Consider the following 20,077-nt stretch of genomic DNA (forward strand, 5'->3'; position numbering starts at 1 on the left):
AGCTGTCTTTGATCCTTGGCTTGCAGATATTTGAATGTATCTTTCTTTGATGTTGATTCTTTGTCTATGTGCCAAGACACAAACACATCTTTTCTTTTCCTTGAGGATCTTTTTGATTTCATCATTGGTTTAATATAACCAATCCCGGTGCTATCTTTGATTTTTGCTTAGAGTTTCTTCTGAGGCTCGAAGAATGGCTGATTTGAATATATTCCACTTTTTGAATAGATTATTGGGTGATGATGTAATGTTATCACATTTTTCCTCTAAGTTTTCCCTTAGTTTTTGTTGATGAAATGGATGTCTCAGCTTTGCTTGGTTCAATTTTGATTTCATCTTGTTCAGCATTGTTTCGCTGAACAGCATGTAAATTAAAAATGGCTCTGAACATCCCGTGGTCAGTTCAACAGTTTGTCCCTTGCACTGTTCTGGTGATCTTGATGACCCTGACCCTTCTTTACCTTATCATGGCATAATCAATCAGGTGACAGTGCTTTGATCTTGGATGCATCCAAGAGGTTTTATGTCTGTTGGCTTGCCTGAAGATTGTGTTGATAATAACAAACTCATGCTCAGCACACCATTGCTGTTTATTTTTCTGACTCCATTGTTCTTTATTACACCATTCCAAACCTCACTATTTTTTCCAACTCTGGCATTCTAGTGTCCCAGAAGTATGAGCTTGTCGTCAGAGGGTATAGATTTAATTATGTCATCCAAATCAGAATTGGACTGTTCCTTTGTTTGTTCTGTACTGTTCATTGTTGGAGCATAGGCACTTAGAAGACTCTTAGAGCATGATTTTCCAATGGTAAGTTGAGCTATATAAAACTATATAGATGAACAACTATAGCTGAGTACTAATGGCTTTGTTCAGTCCAAGCTCCTTCCCCTCCCAAATTGCTGTATTAATGGACCTCAGTCCATACATGGAGGGACCACCCCCTGCTGATGTATGAGGAAAATTTGCTTTCTAGGCTCATCGGTGTTGCAACCAGTATTGAATAGAAATATAGCTAGTTTAACAAAATCTGATGGTTTTAAAACTATAATTATACACAAAGAAGTTGATGCTGGAAGGTATATTCCACTTGTTTTTTTTCTAGTCATCTGATATGAGTGTCTTTCCCCCACAGTCTAGCACTGCAGTAAAAGCCTTTTTTGTTGCTCTCACTATAGAATGGTTGGAGTTCACTCCCTATGAGGTGGGATTCTGGAAATATGGAGCATTTATTCGCTCAGAAGATTTTGGAAGTGAATTTTTCATGGGAAGACTGATGAAGAAGTTCCCAGAAAGCCGGATTTGCTACATGGAAGGTGACGATTATCTAGAGCAATTGTTAAGCTAATAAGAATACAGCTGGGTGTATAACTAGGCATTGGTGAGCAAATGATCTATCACTGGTGACACTGGTGTGGAATCACCTGCCAGAAATCTATGTATGGTACCACCTGTGTCACTAACAGATAATGATTTTCCATGTGAATTTAAATTGTCCTAGAGTAACTAAACCTGTTGTATGTTTGGTTTAACTGTGCTCTGAAACCAGGCAACTCACAAACATAGGGCAGCGGCTAGATTCTATATACCTTTACTTGAGTTGATTTGTCCAACACTGGCATTTGCTACCTTTTATGTCACAATTATTTGGAATTCAGCCCTTTTTAAAGCCTGACTTGAAACTGACCAGACCACAACAAATTTGAACCTGACCCAAGCTTGAGATCGTTGAGTTGTTTTCATACCCGACCTAAACCCAACTCTTGCAGTTAAGTCCTGTTGGAGTTGGGTCGGGGGTTGCAAGGGTCTCGTGTGTAATGGGGGTGGAGAAGGTGTGGGAGAGAATGGGAGGGGGCAAGTGGTGCCACTGCCTGCAGAGTCAACAGCTAGTGCACCCCTTGTAGCTGTGCCCAGGGGGAGGATGGTGGTAGTAGCTGGAGCTGCAGGGGTGCTGCACTGCAGCACAGGCTGGGTATGTCAGTAGCTGAGCGGCAGTCAGATGGACAGGGTGGGCAGGAGGTGGCTGCTGCTCTCGCTTGCCCTATTGGCTCCTTTGTTCACACCAAGCACACATGGTCTTGTAGGGCTGGCCCTGGTCACTCAACAGGATCTCCAGATCCTCCAGCTGGTAGGTGGAGTGGTGGTTGGGGGTGGTCAGGTAGCACCAGGGAATAGTGGCTGGCGACGCTGGGCTTTGCAGTCCTGCTGCCTCGCAATCACTGGCATCTTTTGTCCCCCTACTTCAGCTTTCATGGCGCTGAGCATCTCCATGGGGGCCCAGGATCTCTCAGTGCATGTGGGGGGCACTGCATCCACTGGGGGACTTGCAAAGTTTCTGTGTCTGGAGCAGACATGGCTGCTTCCCCTTCAGCATCAGTTCCAGCTGCCCTGAGCCTGGTCCAGTTCCTGTTTCAGTCTTTCAGCGGCTGCCAGGCCTCCGGCATTATGCCCCATCTGTGACGGCTCCACACTTTGGCTTCCCTGCCCAGGGCCCCAGCAGCACTGGGTGAGCCCACTGCTCCCCACACCACCTCCTGCGGGTGCCGCCACACAGACAATGGGGAGCCTGCACAGCTGAGCCAAGTGTGGAGCTGCCTGCAGGGTGGAAGGGCAGAGTTGTGCTTCCTGCAGCTGCTGCACAGTACCCGGGAGGGAAGGAAGAAAGGAGACACAGTGGCAGTAGGGTTGGGTTCAGGAGGCCTGGCTTGGTAATGTGAAGCAGGGTGTCTTCTCGTTACAGCATTGCCCTCTGCGGACTTAGGTCTACTTGGGCCTAATTTTAAAGCCTAATCCGAACATGACCTGAGCCCGAGAGTTTTGAGTTGTTTTCATATCTGACCTGACCCACAACCGACCCTTGTTATCAGGTTTGGGTGGGGCTGCCAGGGTGTACCTTGGAGCATAGTCCAATTGCTAACTTTTAACTATAGCTTGTGAGAAAATGTTAATCAATACAAGATTTTGACCAAAAATGAAACAGAATGTTTTGACTTATTCTATTCTTTTCCACTTGGCTCTTATTGGAATCCTGATGAATATAACAACATAGCATTGAAACGTAGCCTAATAAACATCAACATAATTAAACAGAACAGTAATGTTCTGAAACAGTAGAATACAAAACAGCTTTTTAATGCAATCTTCAGAGAGCTAATAATGTTATTCAATTAAATAATAATAGCAAAGGGAAAGAGAAATTGAGATATTAAAAAAGGAACAAAATATGTATGTTTTTCTGATGAAATATGAAGAAGCTGCAAAGCGGAGATGGGAAGATAACTTGAAAACTGCTACCTTATGTAGTTAAACAATTTAACATTTTCTGAGTCTGACTTTACTTGGAACTAGTTAGCATTTAAAGCTCCTACAGCTGAAGTAGTTATAACAGTAGCTCAGATAGGCTCCAGGCTTGCAAACACTTGATTTCAATGGGAATACTCGTGCAAATAAGTGTAAGTGTTTGCAGTATTGGAACTATGCCCACAAAGGTGTCTATAAAATTTGGAAGGAAATGTTCAAGGGGTAGGACAAAAGGCAGTTTTTAGTTAAAATGCTTCCAAGACTTCATCAAATTAGTTTCTATTGAATCTCTTCCACTTTACAGGCATGTGGAGTGGTATATTTTCCTTGGACGTGATGTACTTCTGGAATTTAGCCTTTGATTCAGAGGACTTCTGGTACAGATGGACTAGAGACCGAGTAAAAGACATTGGTGGGTGGTTTATCTTTTTTTATCTCATTCATCTGTTGTTTTTGTTTTTCCATACTTGGTACTCCACACTTGTCTGATGTATAAATAATACACACTCATTTTGAAGAGATTTTAAAGCCTTACTGCAAAGATAGCATGGTCAGAGGGGGAAGGGCAGGAAAGGGATTAAAGGATCTTCTATTGTTGTAAAGCAATCTCTTTGCTTGATTTAGGAGCTGCTTTACCTTGAGCAAGGGAGATGCAAAGGAAGTAGGAAAAATATTCAAGTTACCGCCTCAAAAGTTGAGGGAGCAGTGTTGTCTTCATAGAGGGCCCTTGACTCTGCATACTATTCCCTGCACCCTGCACCAAATCATATGTGTCAACTCCATGGGGACTCTGGGGCTGGAGCACCCACAGAAAAAAATAGTGGGTGCTCAGCACTCACCAATGGGCCCTGCTGATCAGCTCCTCCCACCCGCCAGTGGGCCCTGCCAATCTGTTCCTTCCCCTTCTCCCCAGCACCTCCTGAATGCGGAACAGCTGTTCAGCAGAGAGCAGGAGGTGCTGGAGAGGAAGAATGGAGCAGAGGCAGGGAGAGGTGGAGGCACATTCGGTGAAGGGGGTGGAACGGGGTGAGAAGAGGCAGGGTGGGGCGGGAAGAGGCGGGCGGAGGGGGACTTGGGGGAAGGAGTGGAGAGGGGGTGGGGTCTAGAGCAGAGCAGGGGTTGAGCACCCCCTGAGAAATCAGAAAGTTGGCGTCTCTGCACCAAATTACAAATGGGACACCATTCTAGTTAAGTGTAAAATATTAGGTTTTAATTGTAAACTTAATGTTATATTTATGGGTAGTAGTTCATTTAATGTACTGAGTTTTTGTGGGGTTTCTTTATCATTTTGCTCCCACTCTGAGTTTTATTTGGATTCGAGGCCTTAGCTTATTACAGTTATCCTTTTTATGGGTTGGCCAGAAATTCAATTTATGAATGATTGCATAATTATTATTATTATTATTGCTGCAGAGAACTCCCCACCCCCAAATTAATCTAGACAAACTAAGAATTTTAGATTTTCCCCCCTTTCCGCAGAGGAAGATCCTGTTCTGCACATAAAGCCTCATGAGACACAGACTCGCCTGTTGACTCCTGCAGGCGCCCTTTCTACTGCTTTCCGAGATGTCTTAACAGGGCGCCCAACAATTGCAGAATTCCCCAATTTCCTAAGGGGCTTCCAGATGCACAATGAGTACCTGGAGAATGAGCATTTTTCTACATGGAAAGGCACAGTAATAAAGCATGATTTGCAGTGGTATATTTTGAGATGGTTTGGAATGCACTGAGGAGAGCTGAGTGCTATGGATAATATGTGGATTTGATGTTTAAATTCCACATCCTCTTCCTCAAGCACTGAAGTTTGAACTAAAGTTCAGTCTGTTGGCTTGTACAGGGCTGAATGTTCATAATGAAATTGCTTTGTTGAGTCTCAGTTAATTTTTTGTTGGGTTGCATGTCACCAGGCACAGTGACTGCAAAGTTGGGGGGAGGGGCAAAATAGATAGACAAAAAGGCTGAAAACAATGTGAGGAGTCTAAGAAGGGAGTGAACAACAAGAGACTTTTTCCTCTAAGTCAAGGCGGAACTGCTGTGGTACAACAGTGTGTCAACACCCAAAGAAAGCAATGGGGTGGGGACAGAATTCTCCTTTCTTCTTTGACCCATTTATTATTATCATCAGGGAAGCAGCTCATCTATTCTTATGGTAGTTATAACAGGACATGTTTGTATTTCAGACACTGTGATAGACACTTACCCTAACAAACTAATTGAAACAGCACAGCACCCTCTATCCCTGGCAGATACTGGATTTTTTATCAATACCAGTTACCCACCACTCTTGCTACCTCAGAGGAAAGTGGATGTCATCCTGCATTTAAATTACAGTGGAGGATCACAGACATTGGTGAGAAGAGTTTTCCATTATGGCCATTTTCCTCAGAGCTTTTAGCATTTAGTAGCCAAAATCATAGGCACCGATTCTGTGGGTGCTCCAGGGCTGGAGTATCCATGAAGAAAAATTAGCTGCTGCTTAGCACACACTGGCAGCCAAGCTCCCTCCTACCCCCCACTCCCACCCGCCGATCAAGTCCTCCCCTCCCTCCCAGCGCCTCTTGCATGCTGCGGAACAGCTGTTCCGCGACATGCAGGAGGCGCTGGGAGAAGCGGGGATGGGGCGTGCTCGGGGGAGGGGGGAAGAGGTGGGAAAGAGGTGGGTTGGGGGTGGAGCGGGAGAGGGAAGAGGTGGGGTGGGGCATTGGGGCGATGGGCGGAGTGGGCCCCATCACCAACAACTGGGGCTGAGCACGTATTGAGCACCCCTGGGGAAAATTAGAAGCCGGTGCCTGTGGCCAAAATTACTAACTTTCCAATAGTAGAAGTGGAAATTGATTCCAGAAGAATGAAACTTCATTTAGTTTGCACTACTAGTTCGACAATGGCACACCTCCTTGTTTCAGAAACTGTGGCCTAAATTCTCTATTTAATTGACACTATCTATGCTTCTACTTCTCTGTTTTAATTCCTAAGTCTGTCAATGGTTGATCGGATAGGGAGAAATCTATGGCCATCAGAATTAAGGACAATAAGGAGGAGTTTTTAAAGTATATTGGAAAGACAAGAAATCCTAACAACGGCATTGGTCCATTACTAGTTCGAAATGGTAGAATTGTTAATAATAATGCTGAAAAATAGCGGTGTTTGATAAATCTTTCTGTTCTGTGTATTGTACTTGAAGCAGGACTTAATTCAGGGAAGTCCTGTGGCCTGTGTTATGTAGGAGGTCAGATAATAGATTATGACAATTGCCCTTAAAATCTATGAATCTATACTATTCCAACAAATTCATGGAAGATAATTTATGAAGATATTCTCAGTGTTCCTTAGTAATTTTCTAGTAAAACTAGGAAAAGTAATTGACAGGCACACACAATAAAAAAAGTAATTATTAAGGTTGATAAAAATTTCTTATGACGAAAATATACCTACCAAAAAGTACAGTTGTGTTGAAACTGAATTTTTTGTGGGGGGAACTGTCAATTCCAAGAAAAAATAGATTTTCCTACATTGAATCTCAAATGACAAATCAACATTTTGAAATGAAACTCATTTTTTTCATTTTATTTCAACTTACACAGTTGTGTCATTTCAACTTTTTGGTTTATAAAAAACCATAAAACCCCAACATTTTATTTCAAAATGGTGACTTGAAACTCATCATCATAGTATCTGAGTGCCTTCTAGTATTGCATTAAGCAATGTGACTACACATCTGTCACATGCTGTTTGTTCTCTCATATTCTCCCCAGAGGGAGAAGTGCATGGTGTATCTTGTTTGGTAGGTGGTGGTTGTTAAATAAATGTACCTGTTGATTTGTATTCCTATTAGAGAAGGCAAGATCAAAGAAATTCCCCTTGGACTTGGAGCAGAAAGTGATGAGGCTTTTGATGGTCCTTTGTGGGGTTGTTCTTTTCACTGTCTTGGATCACCCCTGGAGAAGGTTATATCTCCTGCACAGACAAGGTTTACTCTTATTGTGGAGAGTTCCATTGTGACATAGGAGTGAAGTTGTCTAAATGAAATGAAAAATCTTTCAATTTGAAATGTTGATTTGAAACAAAAAATCTCACTTTTAATCAGTTCAAACGTTTCTGAATAGAAAACTGATTTTTTTTTTTACTAAGACATTTAAGATGAAGATTTTTTTTTTGTCGTTCAAAATTGCTTACAGGAAAAATTTCAGTTTTCTGACTAGTTCATCACAAAATTACATGTAATTATATGGCTATTACTTCCTTTTTGATTAGATGATATGAGGTTTTCTGGCAGCTGACTCTGTGGTAGATGGGACAATTCAATACCTTTGGACTCAAATTTCTACAAGGTCTTTCATTAACTAATTTTGCATGTTACAAATTATCCTGATGAAGGATGAACTGATAGTTGGAGCACTAGCCCAGGCTTTGGAAAGTCCAGGTTCAATTCCCTGCTTCTCCACAGACTTTGTGTGACATTGGGCAGATCACTTAGCTTTTCTGTGCTTCATCCTCTGATCTGTGAAGATGGGGATAATTGCACTTCCCTACCTCAGGGGTGTGATGTGAAGCTAAATACATTAAAGATTGTAAGGTGCTCAGATACTTTGGTGATGGGGCCCATATAAGTATCTTAGAAAGATACATATACTCTTTGTGCTTTCCTCTCTGATGTTCCATTTCAAAATCTATTTATGGAATCCTCTTACTTTACTTTAAATTAGATTTAAATTAATACTTTAGTTTTCAGCTGCCTGTGGTATCTATACTACTGTAACTGCTTTCTCATTTTGTTTAAAGTGCTACAGGGAGCAAAATAAACTGCAACATCAGTATTCTATGATGTAGTCTTTCTCCAACCTCATGTGTGCCCATAGGAATTCCTGTGTAACCCCTTAGGTATAGAAAGGCAGTTTAACATTAGTTGCTGTGTTTCAGGAAATCCTGGTCTTTATCACTTTTTTGAGTTCTAAAATCTTTGTTCTGTGATGATTCAGCCTCTGGACCTAATTGCGAAGTACTTCTCGGAGCAGGGAATCCCATTCCCCAGAATCGAGATGAGTGAGGAAGACAGGAAAAATCTGAAGGAGTGCTACCTGTTTGAAGATGCTGAGAGTCCAAGAGCTCCTATAGTGCTTTTTTTCCCATTAGTAAATGACACCTTCAAAAAATACAAAGCTCCTGGTAAGTTATCAGCAGACAGTAATGTTATCTCCTTGATCAGCCTGTCCTGCCCATTTCATATCTGATGACTCTCTGTTGGCTGTATCCTCCTTTCTCATTTCAATACGATCAACTTTTCCACGGACAAGAATTACCATTTTCACTGAGTCAATGCCACTCAACCATCCATCATTAAAGGCACAGTGCTCATTTTAGCCACACAATTATTTTGATCTCACACACACGGTGTTGTCTTGCTGTGTATAAATGAAAATTAACTTAATCAAACATGCAAATCCTTAAAATGGAGGGTCGGAGAAACACTAGAACCACTACAAGCTTCATTGACATCTACTGTTTTGGGTTTTTTTACACACATGTAATGGCCTGTATCACACACTTGGGTCTTGATGGGTTGAGAACTTTGCTTTCAGCCTTGTTGATAAATTGTATAGTCAATTGCTTGACCACACTTTGGTATGTTATGAAATATACTCAAGAGACCAAATAACCAATGTCAGTCAGGTTTATTGCTATAACTCAATAATAATATAGTACAGGAAAAAGGTTCTATGTGATACCACTCTCAGAGAAGCCATCTTGTGCAGCAGTGTTACATTCACCTTACGCAGAAGATGTGCTCCCAGAGTTACACCTCATGAGCCATGTTTTTATACCCTGCCAGTTTACAAGCAAAAGATACTGTGTACATCATCTGAAACGAGATTTAAACGATCAGCTTTCTACCTTGTTTTTCTGGTACTATGATGTACTTCTCTCTCTCTCTGTTCTGAACACCTGCATTTCAGGCACCAACAGGCATGAAAGCATCTCCTAGGTTTGTACTAGGGTAGAAGAATCATATGTCTTGTCCTCTTTTCTTTGGGACATTCCAATACAGGCCTGTGAGAGTAACTCCCTTTCTGTTGCTATGGTAAAGCACTCATCTGTCCTGATCTTGACAGCTTTCTTAATTGCTCAAGCCAAAACTTACTTCAGGGGATGCAACGGGTTATGAGATACTTAGAATAAGTGAGCAGCATTATATAAAAAACATAGGCGAATTTAGGCCATATAACTGCTATATTTGTGCTTAATGATATTTGTGCTGAACACTTACTAATACCTATTAATAATAGATTTATATATGCTATCCAGCATATATTAGTCAATGGTATCAACAATCTGCTCACTGAATGGGTCATCATTTTCCCTTCAGTATGGCTAGCCTGTATCGGCTGGGTCATTGTTTCACTGATTATAATACATTTTTGAGTGGCCCCCTGTCTTTTACATTTTCTCCTGCTCTCAGTATTCCATTTTGTTTTTGCTCACTACCATTGAGGCATCTTTCTTTCTAGATTGGGGAAGCAGATATGCAGATCATGTAGGTCCCCTGTAAATGATACTCAGAGGGCTGACCTGTAGTAAGTGTTGTTACAATGGGTTCTTCCCCATCCTGACCCTATCAGCAATCTGGTTTTCATCAGTTCTGGAGAGTGGTGATGTAGAGATTGAAAAAATTGATTTTGCTAGAGATACTTGTACATCCCTATGACAATTAACTTTGCAAGCTATCTTGCTAGAGAGAAATCTCCCTCCCTGGCCAATTATTGCCTTGTTAATTGATATAAGCTCCAAACTGCAGTAATGTTTCACTGGTAAAACTTGCTACATTTTTTTCTTAGGTGTGGAACGCAGCCCCACAGAGATGGAGGAGGGGAAAGTTGATGTCTCCAGTCCCCTTTCCCCGTATACTACAAGGGAGCTCTCATTCAGTGAAGAGAATTTTGACAATCTGGTGAAAATGACTGACTACAATATCCTGAATAATGAAAACTTGATTGTTCAGGCCTTGCGCACAGCAGTGGAACGGAGGAAACAGCAAGCTCCCATATACTACAAGGGAGCTCTCATTCAGTGAAGAGAATTTTGACAATCCGGTGAAAATGATTGACTACAATATCCTGAATAATGAAAACTTGATTGTTCAGGCCTTGCGCACAGTAGTGGAATGGAGGAAACACCAAATAAAATAGTCACTATCCAATAGACTTAATCTCCTGGGATTCTATTTCTTGTGTCTTCTACTATGTAGAGAGACCAAAGCCTTCTGATGGCTTGCTAATATTGTATATCTAATAGTAGCCTCATCATCATGCCTCCATGGACTCCAGTTCATCCCAGTTAAGTGAAGGTTCAAATAAACAGAGTTTGCTAAATCACGTCATGACTAAGACTTTACAGATGGTTCAATTGCAACCAAACTTCACACCATCAAGGTTAAATTTTAGATTTTCTTACCTTATCAGTTTATCCATAGATATACATTCATTTTAAGTTAAAGAAGTGCACCTTGTTGTGTTAATAAAATATACAATCCATTAAAAAGTATTTTAACATGCTCACACAAAAATACAACTGTGTCTAAATCATCCTTTTAAAAAGTCAGTAATTCTGCTTTGTTTTCTGCCAGAAATGCTGCTTTGTGAATTGGAGTCTTTATAGCACATAGCTAATCCATTTTGCTGGCACTATTTCATTGTCGCGGACACACAGGAGAAGAGTCTGTCGTCATTGATCTGATTATTTGTCTCTTGTCTCTGTTATTTTCAATTGGCTCTCTCTGCTGCCCTTAGCACTTCAGTTTGATGACTCTTTGGCATTCTTAAAAAAAATCTGTAAAGTTGTCACTGTCCATAAACAATATCACAGGGTTCAGTAATTTTTGTTACAACTCATTTTCACTGCCACACAAATTGATAAATAACACATTATTAATGGAGTACTTCAAGGTGTATCTTTTCATAGGGTGCCATGCATAAGGCAGCATGCAGATTATTAGGAATGTGCAACTTCGATAGTGATTTTCAAGATATGTTATTTGTGTGACCAAATGTTGACTAGAAATATGTGGGTCACAAGTGTTCAACTTGCCCAGCCTTCAGGTAGAAACACCTTCCTTCCCCTTCCCCAAGTGGCCTAAAATACCCCTCCCCACCAGTCTAATCTCTTTTGGAGTTGGATGGCCCTTCAACTTCTCCCTGATCTTCAGGAGGTGGTAAGTAGCCACAACCCTTGATATAAATGTTCTTCTAGGGGGCTGCCCTGGGTGGTTCCTCTCTCTCTCTCACCTATCTTAGAAACATTTTGTGGGTTGATAGTTGCTTGTGACGACCTTCCCACAATCCTGCAGCAGCTAGATCATGAATTATTCCTGCAGCCAGTACTAACACTAGACAACACGGCTGAGGTGCCCGTCAGGCCTTGCAGCAGCCTCTAAGGAAACCCCAGGCATTTTCTAGCTGAAGCTAACGGGCTCATACTCTTGCTACCTATTTACAACCCAGAGCCAGTGAATCAGAACTGACATTGAGAATGGGAGTGTATTTTGCTCATGCTCAGGCAGGATGGACAGGATACTTCTAGCTCATCTGGAAGACTTTTCTGGACATGGGTGGGAGCAAAAAATAAGTCTGTTCCCTCAGAGAAACAGTGTTAGGGGGGCAGTCAATCGGAACTACTTGAATATTGGATGAAGAGAAGTGGGCCACCATTTTTACCTATTATGCAGTAGGTATGGACTTGAAAGGATATGATGTAATCCTGTTTTTTCGTTGTGTTCTGCACCTTTAAACGTAGAGAAGTCTCCCTGCCTATGACAGGGACAGTTGTGAGACAGCCATAATTGTATGTTTCAGGTCAGACTCGGTACGTAACAGAGTCAGCAACAGTTGCTCACTCTATCATGGAAATCTATATATGTACTTTTGTTGTTTCTTAATTGGAAATAAAACACATTCAGACTAGAGGTACATGATTTTCTCTTTGCATATGGGGAAATACAGACTACAAAAAGATTCAGGTTTGAAGTGATTTCAATGGCATAGGCAGAATGCTCTTCATTTATTATTATATCATTTTGCCAGCTACCTTTCAATTCTTAGTTACAGCTATTAAAAGAGATTTCTAATTTAGAGAGCAGATGAATAAGAGAATGCATCATAGAGGAATATAAATTAATAAATGGTACAATATAGAGATCAGTTGGGCACTCCTATTTATCCTTTTCATAACACAAGAGCAAGGGGAACCTTACAAAACTCACAAATAACCCGTGGAGCTTATTCCCACAGATGATGTTGAGACAAAATGCTTATTAGGTGTTAGAAAGGGGTTGGACGTTTACATGAATACTAAGAATATCATCCACTGTTATACTAGATAGAATAAACATATGCAGATAGCAATTCTCATGCTTCAGGGCACAAGACAATATATCACTGCCTGGAATTAGGAAGGATCTTTTCCCACAAGCACACTATTGCAAAATTGGACTATATGGGGGTTTTACACTGGGAAAATTTTGCTACAATATTTTTTGTCTGAATTTGTTGATTCAGCAAAATTGAACCATTTTGTGGAGAAGGTTCAATTTGGCTGAAGTTCCGATGGGTCTGTTGGAAACCTGACCATTTTACTAGATGCTTACCAGTCCAGCTCCTTGGCAGCTTGGACCACCAGGGTCCATGGCTTTGTGTCAGCTCAACTCTCATCAAGACTGCCTTGGGGTCATGAATTCCAGTGCTTGCAGGGTCTATGGCCCTAGGGTAGCCCACCAGGAGACTACCACAGACAGGGCAACCTTAGTGCTTCTAGTGCGACTCTGGGGCAGCCCTACAGCAGGACAGCCCTGGGGTTGTATTCTCTTTTGTGGAGAATGATTAAGTTTTTGGTTTTCATTCAGAATGAATCCAGATTTTGAAATATCAAAATCTTCTACAAAACAGAACCTCTTTCCTCACCCAGTTCTATTTTACAATGCCCCCATAAACTTCAGGTACTGGCCACTGTTGAAAATAGAATCCAGTATGGCATTTCCTGTAGTGCTGTGTTCCCTTGTGAAAGGGTGAAGATTTCACTGCTGGAAGAAAGAATCACAGTACCTTTCAGTCACTGCTACCTCTGAGGGGACTCTGTCCAGACAAAGTTGCTGTATCCACCACGGCTTGTAGAATTCATCCCTGCACCAGCGTGAGGGCAAGCACATGGACACAGGAGCTGCTTCAGTTTGGACCCAGGTTCCAGTAGCGGTTATGGTGGCAAACAATTGTTGTTCACGGGCAGAGGTCAGGGGGACTACCATTTACTTCCCCTTGGCAGTGAGGGTGTCCCTGCTGAGGCTGAGAGCAGTGATTCCAGATGGAATGCATGGGAGGGTGAAGCTTTCAGGAGCCAGAACTCAAAGGAAGAGCTCTGGTGGCTGGCAACTTACAAGGTTGGCAGGTGGAAATGAAGGTGGGAGGAATCATGATTTTTTCAGATAATTCACTGAGACAATCTTAAAGGCAAAAGGAGTCAAAAATCAAAGACGTGGAAGAGCTTGTAACATTCACCAGACCTCTTGTGGAAGTTCTAATACATTTAGAGACGCCCTCTAATAAGATAACTTTTTGCACACCAATTTAGTGTAAACAGTCCTGTCCACTAGTCCTGATGGAGTTTAGTATGTAGAATAAATCTGACATTTTTGGATTAATTTAATTTTGAGTTATGAGTGGACCATCCCTCCTCCCAAAACAAAAGATAACAAAACCCCAACCAGTCCAATTTCCCAAAAGTACTTAATAAATGTGGTAATTTTCTGGTTAGGAAGTTTTATAGTTGCTGCTTAAAGCATGGCCTTTTGTGTTTATATCCTCACACTACATGGTGTCAGAAGTGAGTGAATTCCTTTCTCTAAAGGAATAAAGGAAAGAAAAGAAACCCCCTCCACCCAGACTAGCAGAGTGGAGGGTGAGTGGGGAAAGTGGAAAATAATATGTAATACAAGGACTAACAACTCCTGTACTAGGATTGCCAGCAATACAAGGACTACACCTAGCAGAGAAACTGGAAAGCATTAATGGCAAAACCAAAACAAAACAACAACCAAAACCCACACACAAAACCACCACCACAAGCTGTACTGGAGATGTAGCCACACCTTTTCACAGGCCTAGCAAAGCCGCCAGGAGAATACAAAATAAAACTGGTTCCATCAGTGACTCCCTTTGCTCTCATAGCCCATGCTACATCCCTATATCCTTGCTAGGGAAAGTAAAAGAAAAATTAAAGAGAATGGAAGATATGGTGATTATTTCCCAGATAGGAGAACCTACTGACTGGTGTGCAGGGATGGTTGTAATACCAATGCACCATGGCAAAATCCAAATTTGTGTGGATTTTGCACAACTTAATAAAAGCATGTACAGAGAAAGACGTGCTTCCTACAGTTGACCAGACAATAACTCAGTTACCAGAAGCCAAAATTTTCTCAAAGTTAGATGCTACAACATCTTCTGGCAAATCACTCTGGCTAAAGAATCTATATCATTAACTACGTTCATCACCCCATTTGGAAGGTACTGTTTCAATCATCTTCCATTTGGCATGTCTTCAGCACCAGAACATTTCCAAAAGAGAATCTCTCAGATCATGTCAGGTTTGCCTGGCATCCTTTGCTATGCAGATGATGTGTTGATATATGGGAGAGAGGAAAATGATTACATGCAGTTTTGACATGCGTCCAACAAGCTGGCCTCACTCTGAATGAGAAATGTGAATTTGGAAAGGAGCAGATAAAATTTGTCAGAGCGATAATTAGCAAACAGGTACTTCAGCCAGATTCAGGCAAACTGAAAGCATTACTTGCCTTACCTGAACCCAAAAATGTTTCTGGGCATGACAAATAATTTTGCGAGATTCTTACCAAGAAATCTTAAGATATTTCTTTAATGGTCACAATATGTGGCTCTGGGCTAGTCCACAACAAAACATATTTAATAAGATAAAAGAACTACTGACATCTCCATCTATTTTGGGACAATATTTGTTAAACCATTCCACAATGATAGCAGTGGACATATTTTTACAGGGTTCAGGAGCAGTACTCACACAAAAGTAGACCTGTTGCGTTCATATCAAGAAGCCTCACAGAAACCAGGCAGCTATATTCTTGAGTGGAAAAGAAAGGTGTAGCAGTCACTTGCGCCTGTGAATGGTTCACTGCATGTCTGTCTGACTGGAATTTTAACACAGAAACAAGCCCTTAGTGGCATTATTGGATTCAAAAGCTGGATGATCTTCCACCTAGGATTCAAAGATTTCAACTGCGTCTGATGAAATTTCCTTGAACATTGAGCGTACTAGGGAGAGCACTCATACTAGGGAGAGCACAGTAGACATTCTATTTAGACCTCCAATAGTTCAGACATGAATGGAAGAAGCAAAGGCTTTAGAGAAAGATGTCAGTCTGTGTTTACTTTGTTGTTGCAGCAATATCAGCATGAATTGACAGCTGCCTTCAGCAAATTAGAAATGAACAACTAAAGGATGATACTTGCCAGAAACTGACTCAACTCTGCCAAAGAGGGAGGGAGTGAAGGAGTCAACTTCCAAGAGACCTATTACCATATCGACAGGACCAGAATGACATTCAAATGGGTGATGGCCTGCTTCTGAAAGGACGGCACACTCTTGGCAGTGTAAAACCACAGATTTGTTTTTCTGGAAAGGACACACATACATTATTGTAGTTAGTTACTTCTCCAGATGTATTGAATTGGCTTTACTTACACAGACTTAATCAGCACAAGTCATACAGAAACTAAATAAAATATTTGCAAGACATGGAATTTCTGTAGTTACCGTATCTGATAATGCACCTCAATTTACTTCTGAAATATTCCTAGCGTTTTCATAGGACTTTGATTTTGATCATTGTACTAGTAGACCATATTACCTACAGAGCAACGGGGAGGCGGAGAGAGCAGGGCAAACTTTAAAAAGACTTCTGCAAAAATCAGTGGACCCCAATAAAGTACCCCTGTCATATCAGTTAATGCTGCTTGTGTCTAGACCATCTCCAACAGAATTCTGACAGGAAGATTCATAGATTCTAGGACTGGAAGGGACCTCGAGAGGTCATCGAGTCCAGTCCCCTGCCCGCATGGCAGGACCAAATACCATCTAGACCATCCCTGATAGACATTTATCTAACCTACTCTTAAATATCTCAAGAGATGGAGATTCCACAACCTCCCTAGGCAATTTATTCCAGTGTTTAACCACCCTGACAGTTAGGAACTTTTTCCTAATGTCCAACCTAGACCTCCCTTGCTGCAGTTTAAACCCATTGCTTCTGGTTCTATCCTTAGCAGCTAAGGTGAACAAGTTTTCTCCCTCCTCCTTATGACACCCTTTTAAATACCTGAAAACTGCTATCATGTCCCCTCTCAGTCTTCTCTTTCCCAAACTAAACAAACCCAATTCTTTCAGCCTTCCTTCATAGGTCATGTTCTCAAGACCTTTAATCATTCTTGTTGCTCTTCTCTGGACCCTTTCCAATTTCTCCACATCTTTTTAAAAATGCGGTGCCCAGAACTGGACACAATACTCCAGCTGAGGCCTAACCAGAGTAGAGTAGAGCGGAAGAATGACTTCTCGTGTCTTGCTCACAACACACCTGTTAATACATCCCAGAATCATGTTTGCTTTTTTTGCAACAGCATCACACTGTTGACTCATATTTAGCTTGTGGTCCACTATAACCCCTAGATCCCTTGGGATGACTAAGGACACTTTTATATGTGGTGCCAATACAGCTTAAACCTAAATGGCCTGATCTGAAGGAATTTTGAAAACAGGATGCTGAAATAAAAATCCTGCCACAACAAAACTTCAGTGCTCCACACAGAACAAAAGCCCCATCTGAACTGAAACCAGGGAACAAAGTTTGGCTCAAGAGCTCCCAGACATTTGGAACTGTTCAGAAGTTGGTGGAAACTCCCAGATCCTACCTAGTGGAGATTCCAAGAGGATTTCTTTGGAGGAATTGGGTTCATCTTCAATGTTTTCCAAACACAATGAAAAGAGGATCTGGGTCCTGCAGGTACTCTATCAGGAAGTGAGCCCCCTCTGTGAGGAACTCCATGCACAAACTCAAGAGAAGTGAGAACATGGTGTAGAAGACTGATCAGATTCCCCTCAAAGACTTGGTCTTTAGAATACTGTTCAAGACTATTTAAATGCAGTTGATAAAGGGACATAGTAGTGTAAATAGTGTTAAAGAATTTGAAGTTTATTTTGAATTGTTGTGTGTATATCCATTGGTGTACAATTAAGTTTTAATCTTTTAATATAAAGAAAGAGAGGTGTGGAGTGGTTAGAGAGTTCCTAGTCCTTCGCAATTCCCAGAGAAGACGAAGATGTGTTGCAGCGAGGAGCTTAATAAAAATAGGAACGTCTTAGTTAGGAAGTGCTCTAGTTGCTGCTCACAGCATGTCTCTGTGTTTCTGTCCTCACACTACATACTGGACCCAGGACAGACCCCTGCAGGGCCTCCCCTAGATACACCCTTCCAATTTGACAGCGAACCATTGATAACTACTATTTGAGATAGTCTTCCAACCTGTTTTATCCTCCCCTTATAGTTATTTCACCTTGACCATATTTCCCTATTTTGGTTAAGAGAAAGTCACTCGGGACTGTGCCAAAAGCCTTACTAAAATCAAGATAGATCATGTCTGCAACTTCCTCCCTATCCATTAGCCCAGTAACCTTATCAAAGAAGGAAATTAGATAGCTACCATGGATTTGTCAAGAACAAATCATGGCAAACCGATTATTTATAACCCTATTAACCTATAGGTTCTTACAAATTAATTGTTTAATAATTTGTTCCAATATCTTTCCAGATCTGGAAGTGAGATTGACTGGCCTATAGTTCCCTGGTTCCTTTTTGTTCCCTGTTTTAGAAGTAGGTAGGTTAGTTTGCCCTTCTCCAGTCCTCTGGGACCTCACCCATAAGTTCTCAAAGATAATCACTAGCAGTTCTGAGATTACTTTAGCTAGTTCCTTTTGTACCCTAGACTAGCGTAAATTTCATCAAGTCCTGCTGACTTGCCTACATCTGACTTTATCTAAATATTCTTTAACCTGTTCTTTCTCTATTTTGGCTTGTACTCTTTCCCCCTTGTTGCTGTTAATAATTGCCTTAAGTATCTGGTCACAACTTACTTTTTTAGTGAAGACTGAAGCAAAATAGGCATTAAATACCTCAGGCTTCTTAATGCTATCAGTTATTAGCTCTCCTTTCCCCCTAAGTAGAGGACCTACATTTTTCTTTGAATAGAACTTCTCCTTATTTCCTTTCATGTCCCTTGCCAGGTGTAACTCTTTCTGTGCTTTAGCCTCTCTGATTTTGTCCCTAAATGCTTGTTATATTATTTTGTATTCTTCCTTAGCATTTTGTCCATGTTTCTACTTTATGTGGGATAGTTTCCTGTTATACCTTTTGTCATAACTAAAAGGGAAGGGTAACAGCCCTCCTGTGTACAATACTATAATCTCTCCTGGCCAGAGACACCAAAATCCTTTTACCTGTAAAGGGTTAAGAAGCTCAGGTAACCTGGCTGACACCTGATCCAAAGGACCAATAGGGGGACAAGATACTTTCAAATCTTAGTGGGGGGGAAGGCTTTTGTTTGTGCTCTTTTGTTTTGGGGGTTGTTCGCTCTTGGGACTAAGAGGGACCAGACATCAATCCATGCTCTCCAAATCTTTCTGAACAAGTCTCTCATATTTCAAACTTGTAAGTAACAGCCAGGCAAGGCGTGTTAATTTTATCTTTGTTTTCTCAACTAGTAAATGTTCCTTTTGCTAGAGTGTTTATCTCTGTTTGCTGTACTTTGAACCTAAGGCTAGAGGGGGGTCCTCTGGGCTCTTTAACTTTGATTACCCTCTAAAGTTATTTTCCATCCTGATTTTACAGAGATGATTTTTACCTTTCTTTCTTTAATTAAAAGCCTTCTTTTTAAGAACCTGATTGATTTTTCCTTGTTTTAAGATCCAAGGGGTTTTGGATCAGTGTTCACCAGGGAATTGGTGGAGGAGTCTCTCAAGGCTACCCAGGGAAGGGAGTTAGCACATTGGGAGCGGTGGCAGCAAAAGCAGAGCTAAGCTGGTAGAGAAGCTTAGAGGTTTTCATGAAGGTCCCTACATCTGTACCCTAAATTTCAGAATGGGGAAGGAACCTTGACACCTTTAATATTGTCTCTTTGAGAAGCTGCCAGCTCTTCTGAACTCCTTTATCCCATAGATTTTCTTCTCATTGGACCTTACCTACCCGTTCTCTGAGTTTGTCTGTTTTTTTTTAAGTCCATTGCCTTTATTCTGGTGCTCTCCCTCCGTCTTTTCTTTAGGATCAAGAATTTTATCATTTTATGATTACTTTGACCCAAATTGCCTTCAGCCTTCAGATTCTCAGTGCATTCCTCCCTATTAGTCGAATCAAGTCTAAAATGGCTATCCCTTTGGTTACTTCCTGCACCTTCTGAAACAAGAAGTTGTTCCCAGTACATTATCAGAACTTATTGGGCATTTTGTGTTTTGCCATATTATTTTTCCTACAGATACCTGTGTAGTTAGAGTCCCCCATTACTACCAGGTCTTGTGTTTTGGTTATTTTTGTTTTCTCTTCCAGAAATGCCTCATTCTCCACCCCCTCCACTTTTGGTGGTCTATAGTGGCCCCCTATCATGACATTTCACCTCCCCCCCCTTTTTTAGTTTGAAAAGCACTCTGGCATCATTT

At 41.3% G+C, this 20,077-nt stretch overlaps 1 protein-coding gene across 1 annotated transcript in view; it reads left to right on the top strand.

The window, feature by feature from the left end:
• The window catches only part of LOC128836661 (cytosolic phospholipase A2 epsilon-like), a 46,193-nt gene extending 35,409 nt beyond the window's left edge, over positions 1-10,784 (top strand). The window contains exons 16-21 of the mRNA XM_054027138.1: positions 1,180-1,317; positions 3,606-3,713; positions 4,781-4,972; positions 5,482-5,651; positions 8,278-8,464; positions 10,132-10,784. Coding sequence (XP_053883113.1) covers positions 1,180-1,317; positions 3,606-3,713; positions 4,781-4,972; positions 5,482-5,651; positions 8,278-8,464; positions 10,132-10,367 — 1,031 coding nt within the window. The 3' untranslated portion in view covers positions 10,368-10,784. The remainder of the gene's footprint in view (positions 1-1,179; positions 1,318-3,605; positions 3,714-4,780; positions 4,973-5,481; positions 5,652-8,277; positions 8,465-10,131) is intronic.
• Positions 10,785-20,077: the final 9,293 nt, after the last annotated feature.

This window comes from Malaclemys terrapin, chromosome 4, assembly GCF_027887155.1.
Source record: "Malaclemys terrapin pileata isolate rMalTer1 chromosome 4, rMalTer1.hap1, whole genome shotgun sequence".
In the NCBI taxonomy this organism is placed as follows: Eukaryota; Metazoa; Chordata; order Testudines; family Emydidae; genus Malaclemys; species Malaclemys terrapin.